Below are 20,066 nucleotides of genomic sequence, written 5' to 3' on the forward strand. Positions count from 1 at the left end.
CTAATTAATTAATTGATAATTATGAAAGGTTGATCAATTAATTAAAGTTGTTTTTATTCTAGGAAAAAGATGATGTTCATAATTTGTTTTTTTTAAATATTCGTTTTAAAGCAAAATAATATAAAGTACATGTTAAACTATGAAAATATATATATATATATTATTCTGACATTTTATATTATTTCTAGTAGTTATAATTTAAGATACTAAAATTAAAAATATCTGTTGCAATATTATATACGAATAATATAAAATTTTAAAATTAGAAAATGTAACAAAAATATTAGAGACAAAAATATTAAATAAAATATATTTAATTTACCGCAAGAAGAATGATCAATGACAAGCCTCACAATCCTTCGATTCCATTTTCTTCTTGAAGTTAAAGCATAATATGAATATCCACAATCAAAATTAGCTTTAGTTGTATTAGTGCTTATCCAACACAATTAAGTGAAAGGCTTGAATGGTAGGCGAATCAAGGGAAGATCGTCTATTTATTATCAAAAAAAGCAAAGAAAAAGTGATGGCTTGAACATTAATTTTCAGAAAGACTTTAATGTATTGAACAATAGAGAAAATATGCATCCATGTAACATATCTTACTAATTCATATGCCTATAATAACATCCAACTTTTTTTTTTTGTGTGTGCAAGCAACAAGGTCTTGGATGGCAAGAGAAGTTAGTTGAAGGATGATGATTGACTATACATTGGAACACCTACAAGATTGCCCAATAAAATTAGGATGACCTTAATTCTTTCGATAGGATAATATTAATAGTATATTAAAATAGAAATATAATAATATAAACATATAAACATTAAATTTTTAATCAATAAATTTATTTTTTCCCCTTTTTATAATTTTATAATTTTTATTATATTTTTAAAAACTTGTAGGTTCAGACCACTCGGGTGAACACACAAGTCAAATGAGATATCATTTAACGTCACAACCAAGGATGGAATTACATATTAACTTACTTTTCAACATTAGATGGAATCCATCATTCCAACGGCCCACAGGTCGATCTCACGACCATCTGTAAAGAAATAAATCGAGAAATTACAATTAACCACGATGAAAAAGAACATTCGACCCTTACTCGGACTTTAGTTCGGGGGATGACAATGATCGATGATATTGAAAAGAAGACTAGGAAGGACAAGAGAAAGAAAGAATATCAAAAAGAATAGAAAAAGAGGGCAGGCAACCTAGGATCCGAGATCAAGTCGTGATCAGTCCGAGTAGATCAGCGGAGTTGGCTCCACCATTAGTCACAACTTGTGCTGTCGGGCACAAACTGTGACAACTAGTCTCGTGTGCAGCCCAACATGCCCAGTTCAGAAATAATCTGTTGGTAGATGTATCTCACATTCAATACATTCAACATGGTAGAGAGAGAGACCGTATGTTCAAAGATGAAATAAAATAGCTTCACCAATCTCATGCGCGTATAACAGAGTATATATATTTTATTCATGGAGGCAATTTAAAAGCAGGCCCAAGCAATTAAAAATTTTCAAATTGAACCCACTCAAACTTGAAGATAAACTGTTAAAAATTGAAAAGGTGATGAATTATGGCATGATTACATAGCATGAGGAAATTATTAAACTTTCAGTCAATCAAATTTTCACTAGGTGAATCAGCAAATAAAAACTTTTATAGGGGAGATCTCTCTGCAATTTGTATCAAATATTTTTTTTAAAAAAAAATCTACGGGGTTGGATGACACCAATCCCATCACCCAACACAAACTTAACTAGCTGCAAAAAGAGAGAGAGAGATGGAGAGAGATTAATCAATGGAAGAGAAAACAGTAAAGGTGATATGCAGTACAAACTCAGGACTCGAGAGAAGAAAAGAGAAAGAGGAGCAAGAGTAGCGTACCCATGCATGCAGTGTACTGTTTTGTGAATGGACCTGGAAGTTCTTCTCTCAAGCAAACCACCAGTCACCAATCCCATTTTCATCATCATCTCCTCCACCACCACCACCACCTCATCACTGAGAACGAGACAGTGAGAGAGGGAGTGCATATTTAATTTTAGTTGACTGTTGTGTGGGGTATCTTGATGCTGCCGTGTGAAGGGTGACATTATTTATTATGGCATGTCATCCTCCCTACGCTAAGGTACTGTTTGGTGGAAAATATTATGTGTGTCATAGAGAAGGATTAATCTATATACGACACTGTCTAATGGTTTAGATTATCAAGTAATTGTTATACATGAGATTTCACAGCAAAACACTCATACGGGATCCTTGTTAACCTTCTTCAAATTAAATCACTGTTTGAAAGCAAATAACAGGATCATTTAGTCAATCAAGACTAGTTCAACCGCATGCTAACTAGTCTGTTGATTAAGAGAATCTTATGTAGTCGATAGGGGAAAGGTAGGCCTTGGTAATCAGCTAGTTGCCTTCAGATGGTCAACAAGTGTAAAATAGGTAGACTCGACAAGAAAATAACACTAGGTGCAAGACAATATTGGCCAACACTGACATCCACCGCTCTAAATAGATAGTGTAATAGTATGATCAATACACTTTGGACAACATTTCCAGAAATATACAAAGCTCAAAGAGCACCAGTCAACGTGGTTAAGTGTCACCTAAATCTCAACCTTATTGAATTCATCTTGTACTCATCTAGCTACATGTTTGCATATCATCCAAGCCTATAATTAACACAAATTAGCATACTAGTCTTATCTATTTTGCCCCTAGCATAACAATCATTGAGAACTTAAACAAGCCTAATTGAATTCAATCCTCAATGTGTTCGAAAGAAACTATCTAGTGTGCATGATAAGAAAATAGCCATTTTTATGCATCATTGGTAGATTTGTAGTCTAGACTAAGACTAGAACAGTTAAAAGTGCATACCGATGCTTCTTCAAGACTGGTGGAAAATTAATCATGCATCTTCTCACACAGTAGAACATTTAACAAATAAGGATCTAAACCTGCAGCAAAAATTGAATCTCATATCAGATCACTGCCTTCCAATGAACAATATACCTGATTCGGTTACAGACATCATATATATACAAGGTTTGATTTTTATTAGGACGACTGTGACCTTCCACATTAAATGCTTCATTGCAACAAGAACTCTATGTATATTATTATATATGAGCAAGCGAATTCCTAGCTACTTACCACCAAAAAAAGGAAAGCAAACATGCTTTTTGAGGTGTGAGAAGGATAAGAGTACGTAAAGGTGATGGAATACGTGTGTGTATATGTCTCCCTACAAGTGCACTAGCTAGATTGCTAAAAATCAATTAATGTTCAGCATCCCCACATATATATGCTCACGCGCATGGATTTAATGCATGGGGCAGGCATGACCCCGACTACATTAACATTATATTATTAATCCATTGAGTTATGGCTTTGCTGGATGTCAAGTGGATGCATGAGCACATTTATTAAAGCAACAGGGGATGGAAAGAGCCAAAGGGAAGAGAGCTGGCACTGAAAATTTTGAAGTGGGTCAGCGTCTGATGAGGACCGCTGTTGTAGCTGCACACCAACTAAAATATGCATATGCGCTTAAAAAAAGAGACAGGGCCCTGTGTGACTCTGTTTGGCCAAGGATGTGTTACGTGAAATGACATGAATGCATTTTGCAGAAAAGAAAATTCATAGAAGCAAATATTAAATCTAAGTGTATGTGTGTGTAATATGGATGATAACATTGAAGTACAAGCAGTTGTTCATTGTCTCTCCGAACAGCTAAACCAAGTCTGTCTATACATATACCTGGACCTTGACTGCTTGGTTAAGCTCAAACCCATAATAGATTGGACCAAGGCTAAGCTCTGGTCTTGATTGCCAAGGTGATCAATAAATATATATATGTGTGTGTGTGTGTGTGTGTGTTGGACCAAGGCTAAGCTCTGGTCTTGATTGCCAAGGTGATCAATAAATATATATATGTGTGTGTACGCTCTGGTCTTGATTGCCAAGGTGATCAATAATATATATATATATATATATATATCTGTGTGTGTGGATAAATGGCCAAGATCTTGTCCAAAGAGATTAAATTTGAAAGTTATCAAGATGAGGAGGGAGAAAAAAGAGTAACCCAAACTTAACAAGCAAAATAACTCATAAACAGGTATTAAACAACTGCAACATCAACCAATAACTAAATGTGACTATCATGAGTCATTCAATAACGACAACACCCAACAATTCTAACTAGAAACAAAGTTGTTAGCATTTATTGACATTGTGAGATAGAAAATAATTCTCAATGCATTACTTGACAATTCATAATTATTTTTGACCTTCCTATAAGAACACAGTTGTTTCACAGAAAGAAGCAGGAAAATCATATACCTCATGGTGCTGCATGCAAATACAATGTTTAGCCTAGCTGATGAAGACACCAAAAAGCCTGCAGCTATTTAGCAGGGAATGATATGGAAATAGTTGGACCATGGAGCATGAAAATTAATCATTTCTGTGTACATAATTGTGACCAATTTTTTAAGGTAAGTTCAGAACTTGTACTTGCCTAGGGCTAGGGTTATGCAGGCATTTAAACAGGGGCCTTCAACATTTAAAACTAGGAGACAAGATATGCTTTTTATTTGGTTCACTTCCTTAAGACTACTCTGTATCTTCCAAATAAAATAACTCATGTGTCTCGTTGAAGGTCTAGTTCAGTTAAAAATGTCATCCATTCACCCAACTCTCTGTCTCACTGATTAAAAAACTCTAGAAGAGTTAATGTGCTTATATTTTGCCTTCCCCAATCCCCATTTCCATCCATCCTAATAAATGGCATTAGTCTTCCCTATTTTCTGAAACAAGATACCTGAAGAATTTTCTCAAATAATTCTACCATTAAATAAGATTTAATAGTGTCCCACATTAACGTTTAAGGGTGTGTTTGGTTCAGAGTTATTGTTTAAGAAAAACACTATATCTCTTACCAGTATCACAACATCATGCCCTTGAAGTTGACGGAGACATACTATGAGTCAAAAACACGAATAGAAATAATAATAACATTTTAAATGAAGGTCAATGTAATAAATTAAAGTGATGTAATATAAGGGCTTCGATATAAAAGAAACAAAAAAACATCACCCATAAGAACACAAGATATTTGTATTTCAATAAATTGACGAAAACCCAGTTGGACAGGCCACCCAAGTTTGGAAAGCAGTATTTTGTAACTTTGAAAAGAATAGACAAGCAACAATCTTGGCCAAAGATACTAACTGAAGCAGATATTTTAGCATAATGTTTAGTATTCTTGTTTACAAAACCAAACGTATGGAAATTACTTCGTTGAAATTTCAATCTGATTAAAGAGGATATCTAATGAATGTTGATGCAGCAAAGGACAATTTGAGATCATAATTTACTAGAAAATACAAGCAGATGGAAACCACACTTGTCCATTATTATCACTTGTGTGCTTCGACCTTCTTCTGTTTTTTAGCTGCAAGATTAAGAGGTAGATTTCAAGTACATTGGAATGGTATCAGTATGGAAAGTGAACAGAAACAGTACCTTATGTAATCTGTGAATACATCAGATAAGTATCTCAAACAATTCTCCATCTTAATGCAATTCGTCAAAAACTTTTGAAAAAGGGCTGGAATTTGAGTAGATATTCATGTAAGAATCTGTAATGGAACTCTTTTGTGAGGCATGTGTAATAGGGTGGGATGCAATCGAGGATTCTCATTTTTACAATTTTATTCTAATATTTATATTGAACACTCTCAGATGACACAAGTAATACAACGTATTAATAGCTCAAGGGTAAGAGTACTTGCAGAGAACAGATTCATTCTCAGAAGCCAAGATCACGCAGGTGGTTCCAACCACAGAATCATCTGTTTAATATCACCGAGGGAAGGAGGGAAGACAGCGGCAAAGGTCTCCACAGAGACAACCAAGCATTTACACTTAAAATCAAGTGGAAGCATTGGAAGGGAAGGGATTTGAAGTGGAAAGATGAAACAACCATTCATCTTCATCCTTGAGTGGCTTCGAAAAACAGATTGTGGATGACTTCTCCTACATCTTCACAAGCTCAATGGTGACTTCAAGTGGCAATCTCTGCAGTTCCCTCAGATCCACCAAGACTACACTATCTCTAGAAGGTTACAATCTCTCGCTGGCAAACTGCTGAAGCATTGAATTGCAGGGTGTAGGAGGTTAACACCTGCCTTTTGTCCGATGCATTCATCAATCCATTCATTCTGAGGCATGAAGTAATGCAGATTACTGGAAAGATTCAAATGGTATGGACAGTGAAGGGAAGACCAGTCACAAAGACGAATTATGTCTCTGAAATTGTGCAGCAAGGGTTTATCAAGCAAATACTGAAGACAAAGGGGTGTAATTTGGACAATTTCCTCCTGCCCATCTCCTTTTCCTCTTCCCTTTCTCCACCAAGTAAACAATCTCCCCCATTTTTTTCCCCACTTCCTCTGCATCCCTCTTTCCTTCTCTCCTTCCATCAAACTTCCCTCTGCACCAGTAATTAGATCCTAAGAGTTGGAATGAAGCATTTAACCTCTACTGAAAATAATGTGTTCCTTATTTCAAATCTAAAATGAAAATCAATAAGTTAGCTGAACAACACAAACTAGACAAATCAGATGGACTGCAACAAGCAGGCAAAATGAACAAAAGAGATTAAATACGTCAAGTGATTTGGTGAACTGGACAAGTCAGCCTAGTCAAGCAATCAGGGTCAGACCAGACAGACTCATCATGTAGACAAGATTGACAGCACAACCAAATATATCAGGAGGTTCAAATGTGTTGAAAAAATAGGGCGGATCAAGCAAGTTGAACAGAGTGAAAAAACTGAACAAACCAGGCGTGATATACTGACTGAAGGAGATGGATGGAGCATTGACTTGATGAATCTGATGGACCAAGTCAGCTAGATGGATAAAAAAAATCAGACAGATCAAACAGTTAGATGAGCCAGAAAGACCAAGCAGGTCAAGTTGGTTGAGTGAATTAAACTATACAAGATAGAAAAAAAAGGAGAGGCAATGTTAGCTCAATTAGTTGCTCAACAACGGGAATAGGGCATGCCAAGCATAAGAATGAAAAGTACCACTTTCCATACCATTCCATCAATGCAACCAAACAAAGGAATACATCAACCATTCTACTTAATTGCACTCCATGCCCATTCCTACGCCATTTGCTCTTACAAAATATGGCTTAAAGATAATATCCGAGTTGAATTGGATGGATGGTTCCAACCAAACCAATCGATGATTTGAAGATTATGGATTTTCCAGATACACTATAATTTTGCATGCAGAGTATAACTTAAGCAATCAAATAGACAAGATTTAGTTAAAGGATATTCACATATGAAATTACATACCAGCTTTTTCCTCCTCTTTTTTCTTTGAAGCTTCAACTCTTTGTCGTCGTATTAATGCAAGATGCTCTGTGAAACATTATAAATTAATTGAGCCAACTTTAGTAATTATAACCAATGGAAGAATTGCTTCTATGCAGTGCAATGTGTCAACTTAGTTTGATGTTCTGAAGAGAGAATGATGCCTTTAGAAAAGATTCAAACAGCATACTCTTTTTTTTTTTTTTTTTGCACAGATCCGTATAGTACCAAACCACTATCAGATCCTTATAGTACCAAACCACTATCATTGCCATCAGATGGCACAGCATTTTCTCCAGTGACAAAATCCTATGTTGCCCTCAAATATATAGTCATGCCTAAGTTCAAGTACACTGAAGATATCAAAAGTGACATGAAAAGAGTTCGAGCCAAAAGCAAACAAAAGTACGGTATATCAAAGTAAAATTACAAATAGATAACAGAAATACCGTACCAAAAATTTCGGCATAAAAAAAAATCTATACCGTTATGCTTAACAAGGAATTTTTTGGGAGAAATGTCTACAAAATCTCAATTTACAAATCAATAAAATCAACTCGGTAGTTCATACTCAACTACATACGGAATTTACCGTATACCGTACCGAAAAGTTTCGGCATAAAAAAAACCTCCAGAACCATGTATTTTCCTTTTTCAATTGATATTTACCATACCGATTAAAATTCGGTATTACCGAAATGTTCGGTATACCGAAAATTCGGTATACCGAATTTTCAGTATAGTATAAAATGCATACCGATCAAAATGTTCGGTATACCGATCATACCGATCATACCGAAATACCGACCAACCGACCGATCATACTGATCATACCGATCGTATAAAAATGTTCGGTATACCGATCATACCGAAATATCGTACCCAATATCAATTTTAAAAATAATAAATAATTTATAAGAGGATATATAATAGGTGTTTCGGTATATACCGAAATACCGAAAAATAATAATTTCATACCGATACCGATACTGAAAAATTCGGTACGGTATTATACCGTACCGAAATTTTCGGTATACCGAAATTTTCGATATGGACGGTAAATATCGGTATGGTATGTGCGGTATACCGAAAATTCGGTATTTTTTCTCACCCCTAATAGTATCTTTCAAGGAAGGAATTGGTGCGTAACAAACTAACGTCAACTAGTTTTCCTGTTAACAGATAAGCTTTACTTGGAAAAGAATGTGGAAGTGAATCAAAAGGATAAAAGGCATCAATCCAGGTTCCCAAGAAGGAGATCAAGCAAGTTCAACAAAAGAAAAAGAAAAGAAAATGAGGAAGAAGAAATATCAACAATAGAATAAAATATCAGGTTCTTGACCTCCAGTGAAAGAAAAACGTCTTTCATTATATCCATCACATTGTTCTAAACACTTCTCTTAAGTTACTCTTCTCATCTTAATCCTTCTCCAACTAGAATCAAGGGACTTACAGACACAAGAACAGAATACAGGCCCAGTGCAAAAGGAAAAACTGATTCAATTGATACATACTTTTATGACTTTTTACAGAGTCAATCTACACGGTGAATAGCTTTATACATACTCTATAATCTGATGAGCAAACAAGAAGGAAAGAGTGTCTATTCAGAGTTACTGAAATGAATTAGATTCGGACAAAATTGACATAAAAAACAATCTGTAATAACATTCAAAGAATCGTGTAGGGAGAAAAAAAATCTTTGTAACAATGAGTATCCCTATATGAGCAATGCAAAAGGAGATAGGGCTGGGTCGGTACGGTATACCGAATTTTACATACGATACCGTATACCGTACCGAAAATTTCGGCATAAAAAAAATCTATACCGTTACCATACCGAAAATTCGGTATACCGGAGAATTTCGGTATACCGAAAATTCGGTATACCGAATTTTCAGTATAGTATAAAATGCATACCGATCAAAATGTTCGGTATACCGATCATACCGAAATACCGACCAACCGACCGATCATACTGATCATACCGATCGTATAAAAATATTCGGTATACCGATCATACCAAAATATCGTACCCAATATCAATTTTAAAAATAATAAATAATTTATAAGAGGATATATAATAGGTGTTTTGGTATATACCGAAATACCGAAAAATAATAATTTCATACCGATACCGATACCGAAAAATTCGGTACGATATTATACCGTACCGAAATTTTCGATATGGACGGTAAATATCGGTATGGTATGTGCGGTATACCGAAAATTTGGTATTTTTTCCCACCCCTAATAGTATCTTTCAAGGAAGGAATTGGTGCGTAACAAACTAACGTCAACTAGTTTTCCTTTAACAGATAAGCTTTACTTGGAAAAGAATGTGGAAGTGAATCAAAAGGATAAAAGGCATCAATCCAGGTTCCCAAGAAGGAGATTAAGCAAGTTCAACAGAAGAAAAAGAAAAGAAAATGAGGAAGAAGAAATATCAACAATAGAATAAAATATCAGGTTCTTGACCTCCAGTGAAAGAAAAACGTCTTTCATTATATCCATCACATTGTTCTAAACACTTCTCTTAAGTTACTCTTCTCATCTTAATCCTTCTCCAACTAGAATCAAGGGACTTACAGACACAAGAACAGAATACAGGCCCAGTGCAAAAGGAAAAACTGATTCAATTGATACATACTTTTATGACTTTTTACAGAGTCAATCTACACGGTGAATAGCTTTATACATACTCTATAATCTGATGAGCAAACAAGAAGGAAAGAGTGTCTATTCAGAGTTACTGAAATGAATTAGATTCTGACAAAATTGACATAAAAAACAATCTGTAATAACATTCAAAGAATCGTGTAGGGAGAAAAAAAATCTTTGTAACAATGAGTATCACTATATGAGCAATGCAAAAGGAGATAGGGCTGGGTCGGTACGGTATACCGAATTTTACATACGATACCGTATACCGTACCGAAAATTTCGGCATAAAAAAAACCTATACCGTTACCATACCGAAAATTCGGTATACCGAAATTTCGGTATACCGAAAATTCGGTATACCGAATTTTCAGTATAGTATAAAATGCATACCGATCAAAATGTTCGGTATACCGATCATACCGAAATCAATACCGATCATACTGATCATACCGATCGTATAAAAATGTTCGGTATACCGATCATACCGAAATATCGTACCCAATATCAATTTTAAAAATAATAAATAATTTATAAGAGGATATATAATAGGTGTTTCGGTATATACCGAAATACCGAAAAATAATAATTTCATACCGATACCGATACCGAAAAATTCGGTACGGTATTATACCGTACCGAAATTTTCGGTATACCGAAATTTTCGGTATGGACGGTAAATATCGGTATGGTATGTGCGGTATACCGAAAATTCGGTATTTTTTCCCACCCCTAAAAGTATCTTTCAATTAAGAAATTGCTACATCCAAGATTTTACAAAGAAAATAGAAGACATTATGTGGCTCATTTAACAAGCATAAAAGGCATTGCCAGGTTCCCAAGGTGTGAGATCAAGCAAGTTCAACAGAAGAAAAAGAAAAGAAAATGAGGAAGAAGAAATATCAACAATAGAATAAAATATCAGGTTCATCCAGTGAAAGATAAAACATGTATCCATCACATTGTTTGGACACTTCTAAAAAAAGACAACCATCCAATCTCCAAAAATTTCACTATATACAAGATGCAAAAGGAAAAACTGATTCAATTGATACATACTTTTATGATTCTTACAACATCTAACACGGTGAATAGCTTTATACATACTCTATAATCTGATGGCAAACAACACAAAATTGAATCTGTAATAACCATTGGAAAAAAAATCCTAACAATATATCCTGAGCAATGCAAAAGGAGATAGGGCTGGGTCGGTACGGTATACCGAATTTTACATACGATACCGTATACCGTACCGAAAATTTCGGCATAAAAAAAACCTATACCGTTACCATACCGAAAATTCGGTATACCGGAATTTCGGTATACCGAAAATTCGGTATACCGAATTTTCAGTATAGTATAAAATGCATACCGATCAAAATGTTCGGTATACCGATCATACCGATCATACCGAAATACCGACCAACCGACCGATCATACTGATCATACCGATCGTATAAAAATGTTCGGTATACCGATCATACCGAAATATCGTACCCAATATCAATTTTAAAAATAATAAATAATTTATAAGAGGATATATAATAGGTGTTTCGGTATATACCGAAATACCGAAAAATAATAATTTCATACCGATACCGATACCGAAAAATTCGGTACGGTATATACCGTACCGTACCGAAATTTTCGGTATGGACGGTAAATATCGGTATGGTATGTGCGGTATACCGAAAATTCGGTATTTTTTCCCACCCCTAAAAGGAGACCAATTAAGAAATTGCTACATCCAAGATTTTACAAAGAAAATAGAAGACATTATCCTGCTCATTTAACAAGCATAAAAAATTGCCAGCCTGCTTGAAGGTGTGAGGACGAGCAGAGGAGCCAGCAGCTGCAATTTCATTGAATAGATAAAACATGTCATGCAGAGGAGCTTGGAGCACATAAAAAAAGACAACCATCCAATTAAAAATTTCACTATATGTAAGATACTTTTTCCAGCTATATGATTCTTACAACATCTAAAAATTGCTGATCTCAGGCATACACAAAAAGAACCCATTGGCAACCTAAATATATCCTTAGTAGGGCTGGGTCGGTACGGTATACCGAATTTTACATACGATACCGTATACCGTACCGAAAATTTCGGCATAAAAAAAAACCTATACCGTTACCATACCGAAAATTCGATATACCGGTATACCGAAAATTCGGTATACTGAATTTTCAGTATAGTATAAAATGCATACCGATCAAAATGTTCGGGTATACCGATCATACCGAAATACCGACCAACCGACCGATCATACTGATCATACCGATCGTATAAAAATGTTCGGTATACCGATCATACCGAAATATCGTACCCAATATCAATTTTAAAAATAATAAATAATTTATAAGAGGATATATAATAGGTGTTTCGGTATATACCGAAATACCGAAAAATAATAATTTCATACCGATACCGATACCGAAAAATTCGGTACGGTATTATACCGTACCGAAATTTTCGGTATACCGAAATTTTCGGTATGGACGGTAAATATCGGTATGGTATGTGCGGTATACCGAAAATTCGGTATTTTTTCCCACCCCTAATCCTTAGCAAAGATAATTATTTAGAAGCAACAAATAAAAGGGAAGCGTCTTAATTTCATACTACAGATCTCTTCAAACTCCAGTTTAAGACATTTTACAATTAGATAAGCTAAGTGAAGTTGCAGATCCACTCAAACCACATTAAGTGAAGTTGCAGATCCACTCAAACCACATTTTATTAGGAATGAGGAATTCAAGAAAACATATTGTGCATCACAATAGTAAGAGAGAATGCTGATCATATCAATAAGTTACATCTCAACTTAATACTAGTTAGCTATCTGATATTTTCAAAAAGAAATTTCTTTTATTCTCTGCTAAGCAAGCTATGCATTAATGATTTGTTCTTCAATTTGAAAAGAACTATTGAGAAAAAAAGTCAACTAACCATCAGACCACTTTAATCACATCCCCAGAAAAATTGTCAGTAGCGAATGCACAGTGTACAATTTGCACAGTATGCGTAGTAGCTATGGGATGCATGACAGCTTTGTTGGACAAATGAGCAGTCCACGACTTGGAATTTTGTATTAAACAAATTGTATCAAATTCTCAAGTGAAGGGCATCATCAACCATAATACACCGTGCTGTTAATTGTTTAAAGGTGGGATAATGAAATAGCATATACTTGAGTAAATAAAGTAGATATTGTCTGGATCAAATAATACATAGCCCCTTGGCATTTGACTGAATCTACATAATCCAACCACCAGATAAGAAAAGTAGCGCAGAACAATATTCAAACTCGAGGTTACCTAATAAACCTATACCCTCTTGAGCAAACCTGGCTGAATCATGTAAAACCTTGGATGCGTAGACTGAATTCTCAAGGCAGGGCACAGTTAACTACTTTCTTCCCTTAGCCTTGCCATCAAAATGGGCAGCCTTTCTCTTCTTCTTGGGCACTAACACTGTTGACGGACCTCCACCTTCTCGAAACGGCATGCCAAGAAGACTAAGTAGTCTATGAGCTTCCTTGTCGGTTTTTGCTGTCGTTGTGATGCAAACATCCATTCCTCTCTGCTTGCCCAGGGCTTCATATCGGATCTCTGGAAACATACTTTGATCTCGGAAGCCTACGCTGTAGTTTCCATGGCCATCAAAACTATTTGGGTTTACACCTTGGAAATCCCTGGTCCTTGGAAGACCCAAGTTTATGAGACGATCAAGGAAGGAAAACATCACCTACATTAAGTTGGGAAGGAAAAAAAACACAAGTAAAATGGCAAGAAAAGGAGTATCCTTCATGATTCGGAGGAAGTTAACTTCACAAGTTAATAGAAGAAATGACATCAGATTGCAGCTTTACATGGTTTCACATATCAGTGCTGCATAATTACAGAAATCATGTGACTGGGAAAATTAGAAAAAGAAAAATGAAGATTTAGCCCCTAAAAAAATATTGAATAAATTATCATAACCAACAAATATCCAGCAATGTGATTCCAATGCGTGGAAACTAATGGCACTTAGTTGACAAAATGGAATAGACAAGTTATTCCTAAGGAATAGCATACACAAAGAATAGACAAAGTATTTCTTAGTTTGGTTTACATAATGCAATGATAGAATTTTTTTTTCTATTTAGTTGGTAGGAAGGTTATAAGGAATACATGAGAATAATTTTCATAATGAAAATTAGTTGTCTTACTCATCTTATTAGCATAATTTGCCTGATCAGTCTATCTGGCATGACCCATTTTTCTCGGTACATCTTTTGTCAAGAAAAACATTGGACTGTAATGAAAGTGCAATTTAAAGATTATAATACCTGAGTAGCTACAGTTTTGACCAATAATCTCAAAAATAATGAGCATGTATGTTACATTCTCACAAAGAAGAATGAACCTGTACCTTTATTGAGTTCCTTACTCTAAACATAGGTGGATGAAGACAATCTAGTAGTAAGCAACAAACTAAGTTACAAACTGAGACATACCATGGAGTATCATAACCTAATTATTTTTTGTGAATGATAAATTAAAGAATTAGATGAATTGCTTCACATGGTTTCAATACAGGCTCAACAATCTTAACACAATGATAAAAATTATATATTCTAGTGATCACAAGCATTATGAAATACTCTAGTGGGCATAAGTGATAATATAGGCTCAACAATCTTAACAAATCAATAAAAATTGAATATTCTAGTGATCACATGCATTATGAAATACACTAGTGGGCACAAGTGATAATTTAAACTCAGGGTTATTATGTTGTAACCATATGCAACCTTGAGCTTCTTCCACTTGAACTAAGTTGATCAAGGTACAATTAACTAAAATTAATGACCACTAATGCTCTGATTTACCCTGAAGGATGGACGAAGGATTGATTGCACAGAAGTCGAGCCCGTTTCCTTCGCTTACTTGGGGTAAAATTAAAGGAAGGACGGATTCCAAATCCTTAGATCATTCATCCATCCCAAATTGGGCGGAAACAAACTTTCCTTCCCTCCTACCGAATCACAAACGAACTGTCACCGCATACCACTTCTTACTGAATCAAACCACTCACCAACCACGGCCTAGTCGCGTGCTTGTGATGACTGCAAGCTAAAGGCCATCAACCACCGTGAGCTCGTTGACATGTTGCAATTGCCACGAGCTTGTCGGCCATGTCGTAGCCGCCATGAGCTTGCAACCATGCTACAATACCAAGCTCAAATGAGTTCCTCCCCCTTTTCCTCCCTTTCTTCCTTTCCTCCTCCCCTCTTTCTCTCTTTTTTTTTTTCTTTTCCTTTTCCATTGCTAATCCATTTCCACCCTTGATCCTTTTCCCTCATCCAGCTACTCTCCAAAAACTAGAAACAAGCTTATGCAAGGCACTGTGACATAAACAGAGACACATAACTTCACATGTTACCAAAATTACAATTTCTAACTAAAGGAAAATTATTTTAAAACTACAAGCTTTTTTGGATTTAAAAAGGATTTTCTCCTAAATTAATTAATGTGTTTATTTAGTATACTAACTCTAATTACATATTTTTGAATTTATTCACAAAAAAAACAATTTTCTAATTTTCTGTCCTCCATCAATATTAGTCAAAAAAGAATTATTTTGGTAAAATATAAGGTGAAAAGACAACAGCATATGAAAAAAATCCTATTCATTGTCTACCTAAATGGAAACATTTGAGAACTAAAAGCTCTAAAATCTACTCAATTTTTCCTTAGTTTGTTTTCGCCCCAATGTGGTGAAAAATGAAACAATAAAAAAATTTGTCAAGGCGATGAAACATTAGACTCTCTTTTAATGATAAAACATCACTATATCAAGGTTTAAAGCCTCATTCCACACTAGGATATTGGTTCAAAATCAAAACAAAATTGCAGGTGGCACATTGGCATGCCTAGTCCTGTGCCAATGAGGTAAAAAAGAGGAAGGATGAAATATTGAAAAGGTCAAAAATGATAAGGTTTCTGTTGTCATGTTGACGAGAGTGAAGAAGATGATTACTGGCTAGCATCATGCTGGGAAAAAAGATGAAAAGTTGTCAAAGTGACGAATAACTAGATCAGCAATGCTTGTGTCACAGTGTGCCAACTCAATGTCATTGTGTTAGCATGCCAAGACTTTGTTGAAGAAGAAGAATCGCTTAAAGATTTGATAGAGGCCATTTTAATTCTCGGCGAGAGATTATGAAGCGATTGTTAGATTATTTCCAAAGTTCTAATGTTATGTACGATAACCTAAATTCTTGTAATTATGTTTTTGACAAATGTTCACATAAAATAGTTGGATTCGAGAATAACATAAGTATTTTTGGCTTCATTATGTTTCAAGGATTTTGTATTCAATTTTAATTCTTTACAAATTTGCATGTTTCCGAAGCATAAGAGCTAACAGAAAAGAGAGAAGAGAAAGAAAGAGAAAAATTGAGAGAGAGGAAGAAATAGGACTGTTTTTTTTTCTTTGTCTTTTTCTTCCTTCTATAATCTTTAATGCTTTCAAATTTAAAGACAATATTCTGTGAGGTTATTTATCTCTCTTGTTCTATTTCCATTAGTTTACAAGTTTAGGTAACCTAGTAAAATTTACTTCTCATATAGTGGATTCTCCTCATTTGCCCATTATTTTTTACCCATCATTCACAAAGGTTTTTGACAAAAATCTTGATGCTGTTATTTTATTCTTGCTACATATGTTTTATTGTACTTTCATGGTTGCTTGTTCTTCACCTATGCAGGAATGGGAGCATCAATGAAGAAGATTTTGTTGTTGTTGTTGTTGTTTAGGGTTTAGACAAACACTAATTGCATTACATCTTCTTCAATTCTTCTTAGGTTAGTTCCTAGTTACTTTGTGTTCCGAAACCAATGACATTCTTACATTTTGAGATTGCTGCCCATTTGATTATTAGATTTTGGCGCACCTTTGAGTTGTTAAGTTATTCTACTGCTGAGATAGTATCGAATGTTCAAACCAAAGAATGGATAAAATAAATAATTTTACAATCTAAATAATTCGGTGCAACGAGCTCAAATTAAGGTGGTTCGGCAGTGTCGCTTACATTACCTCGGAGGGTGACAGCAATGCCGACAGTGGCACCCTCCCTGAGCTTAAATGTTGCAATAGAATTTTTTGCCTTCGTCTTCACGGGCCTCTGCCCGGTAATCACTGCTAAGTCTTTCATCGCCGCCTCCAACCCTTTTGAGTTCTGTTCTGCGTCTCCCATCCCACAATTCACCACTATCTTCTCGATCTTTGGAATCTAAAGTAAGACGCGACAGAAAAGTTCACAACTTAAACCTCACGTATATTTACAGAGACGGCTGATGAAGGCAAACTCTAGTTAGGAAAGAAGCCCTAACCTCGTGGATGTTTTTGTAGCTGAACTCCTCTTTTAGGAGGGGAACGACCTTCTCGAGGTAGGCGCTTTTGAGGCGGCTGACCTTCTCGGCTTCAGAATGGTCAACGAGGACGATGCCGGAGGAGGACGTGAGGGGAGACGGGGCAGTGACAGCCGCGGCCCTCGCTGCCAGGCTCCGGCCGACGGAGTTGAAACGGAGGGCGGGCAAGCGGTGAGCTAAGCAATGGGGAGGCTGCGTGGAGGGCAACAAGAGGCGAGCAGCGGAGGGCAACGGGACGGCTGCAGTCGCCATTTAGGCTGATAGACGAAATGTGGATGCGAAATTGGGATTGGAGTGCAGAGATTATCCAGTTTTACTTTATATTTATTTTTCAAAAAAAGGGTCTGATTTATGAAATTTACTTTTTTGGATTTATTTTATATTGTTTTGATTATGATATTACAATTTCCGTTATATCCAGGGAGAGTCCTTATGGGTGTCAAAAATGGACCCGATCCGCTAATCCGATTCATCCAATTAAAAAAAAAATCAAATTAGAACGGAGAGTTTTCGGATTCAGGTCGGGTTCAGATTGAGAATTTTGGATTGGATGAAGTTCGAGTCGGATTCGAATTGTCTTGGATGGATCCCGATTTAAAATTTAAAATAAATTTTGGAGTTAAATTAAATTTTATTTTAAAAATTAAAATATTATATATAATATTAGTATGATAATTATAAAATATTAAGATAAAAATAAAAAATTATCAAAAAAATAAAAAAAAAAATTCTTTCCGAGTTAATCGGATTATACTGGTTCGGATTCGAATTTAAGGTTTAGAGTTTCGGATTGAATTTGATCAAATTCGGAGTGAAATTTTTTAATAATATTTTATTTCAACCTGACGTGAATCCCTCCGACCCACCTCGAATTGACACCCCTAAGAGTCCCGTCTTGACTAACGTATCTGAATTTAATTTCGGAGTTATGGTGCAATGGTAAGAGGTGAAACAAACTCCTAACAATAGAGCTGATAATTTAAATTAGGTTTGTTGGATTGACCCACCCCACCAAATAATTTAAGTGAGTTAAGTTGAAATTTCATCAACCCATTTTAAGGTAGGTCCAAGCGGATTGAACCGCCAAGGCCCGTGACTCACATGGGTCGGCCCGCGGTGAGCTCGGGTGGCCGGCGGGTTAAAAAAATCTTCTAAAATTTAAAAATAAAGTGGAAAACATAATGGGCTTGTGGGCTTAATCCGTCTAATCCACAACTCAAACTTAAAATTTTTAATATTTTTTTATTTTTTTAACGGACTCGTGAGCTTAACAAATCTAATTCGCAACTCAAACATAAAAAAATTTAACTTTTCATTTATTTATTTAATAGGCACGTAGGTTGACCTGCCTAACCCACAACTCGCCTTAAATTGGGTTGGACTGGAGATTTCCTAATCCGCTAAGATAACGAGTCAGCCCACCCCCGCCATATTATAGGTTTTTAAAGGGTCAGCCCGCCCCGCTATAAGTTGATCCGTTTGACCACACTGCCTAACAACAATGGTTCAAATCTCACCCATGACACATTACACCTGAAGAGTTTGAAAATTTTGTGACATTAGATTGTCCTCTAAGACCCATTTATGCTTTTTGATTTACTTTAATGGCTAATGGTAAACTTCCTTGCGGTGGAGTCGATCACCTCCAAGATTAATCAAATCGTAAGAGTTGGATACCTAGATTACTAAAAAAAAGATGGAGTGTACTAAAAAGAGATAAATAGTACTTGTTTGATCTTTAGTATGAAGTGAAATATAGAAATAATAAATAAAGACATATAATTACAAAAACACATTAGAATTTTACATGGTTTAGAATTCTCATATATCTACTCCACAATTCTACTTTTTAGTATGAGTCTACTACTTTTTTCCTTATAAGAAACTCTCAAAGATGAAGAAATCTCTTTACAAATCTATCTTTACAGCAAAAGGTATAACAAAGATACAATACACTTTACAAAGTTGATCGTTTCTAAAATCCTTGAATGCCCATAAGACTCATCCTTGAACCTCCTAGATCACATGAACAACAACAACTTTGAGAATAGTAATGAATGTTGTGTTGATCATCGAATTATTTTGAAATGCCACCATTGAGGCTCTATTTATAGGTGTTGTTTATGGTGCCCCATCAACCGAGTCATATTCCAATCGTCTTAAAATGAATTTTCAATTTTTCACAAATATATTTTCTAATTTTTTGCCGCTCGATGTTACCCACCCACTTCGGGCGATTGCCTTTTTGGTCTATTGGAAATAAATGTTTCCAATTAATCAAAGATCCATGCTTATTTATTTGATTGAGTCAACTTCTAGATGCTTGGATTAAATTGTAGTTGCCCAAAGTTCGAGTGACTGGATTTCCTATCTAGTTGCTCAAAAGCTAATTTTTTTCTAGAATCACAAAGGTTGGTCTAAAGCATTATAGAATATGACTAGTATCTAGTCTATCTGACCTATCAAGACTTCTTATTCGCATAGAGTTCACTCCTCAAGGACTTTCCTTTTACTAAAGTTCATTTTTCTAGGACTTTCACACCAATCTAAAGTTCACTTCTT

The 20,066-nt window shown here is 35.4% G+C and overlaps 1 protein-coding gene across 1 annotated transcript; it reads right to left on the reverse strand.

The window, feature by feature from the left end:
- Positions 1-13,235: 13,235 nt before the first annotated feature.
- On the reverse strand, positions 13,236-17,786 carry LOC141813734 (large ribosomal subunit protein uL5c). The gene is made up of 3 exons (XM_074701714.1): positions 17,466-17,786; positions 17,165-17,365; positions 13,236-13,830 (listed from the first exon to the last, which is right to left on the reverse strand). Exons 1-3 carry the CDS (start codon positions 17,754-17,756, stop codon positions 13,492-13,494), a joined length of 831 nt encoding a protein of 276 aa, XP_074557815.1. The 5' UTR covers positions 17,757-17,786; the 3' UTR covers positions 13,236-13,491.
- Between the last annotated feature and the right edge of the window lie 2,280 nt (positions 17,787-20,066).

This window comes from Curcuma longa, chromosome 20 (assembly GCF_044706935.1).
Source record: "Curcuma longa cultivar G26 ecotype Majalengka, Jawa Barat chromosome 20, ITB_CL_G26_1.1, whole genome shotgun sequence".
Taxonomy (NCBI): Eukaryota; Viridiplantae; Streptophyta; class Magnoliopsida; order Zingiberales; family Zingiberaceae; genus Curcuma; species Curcuma longa.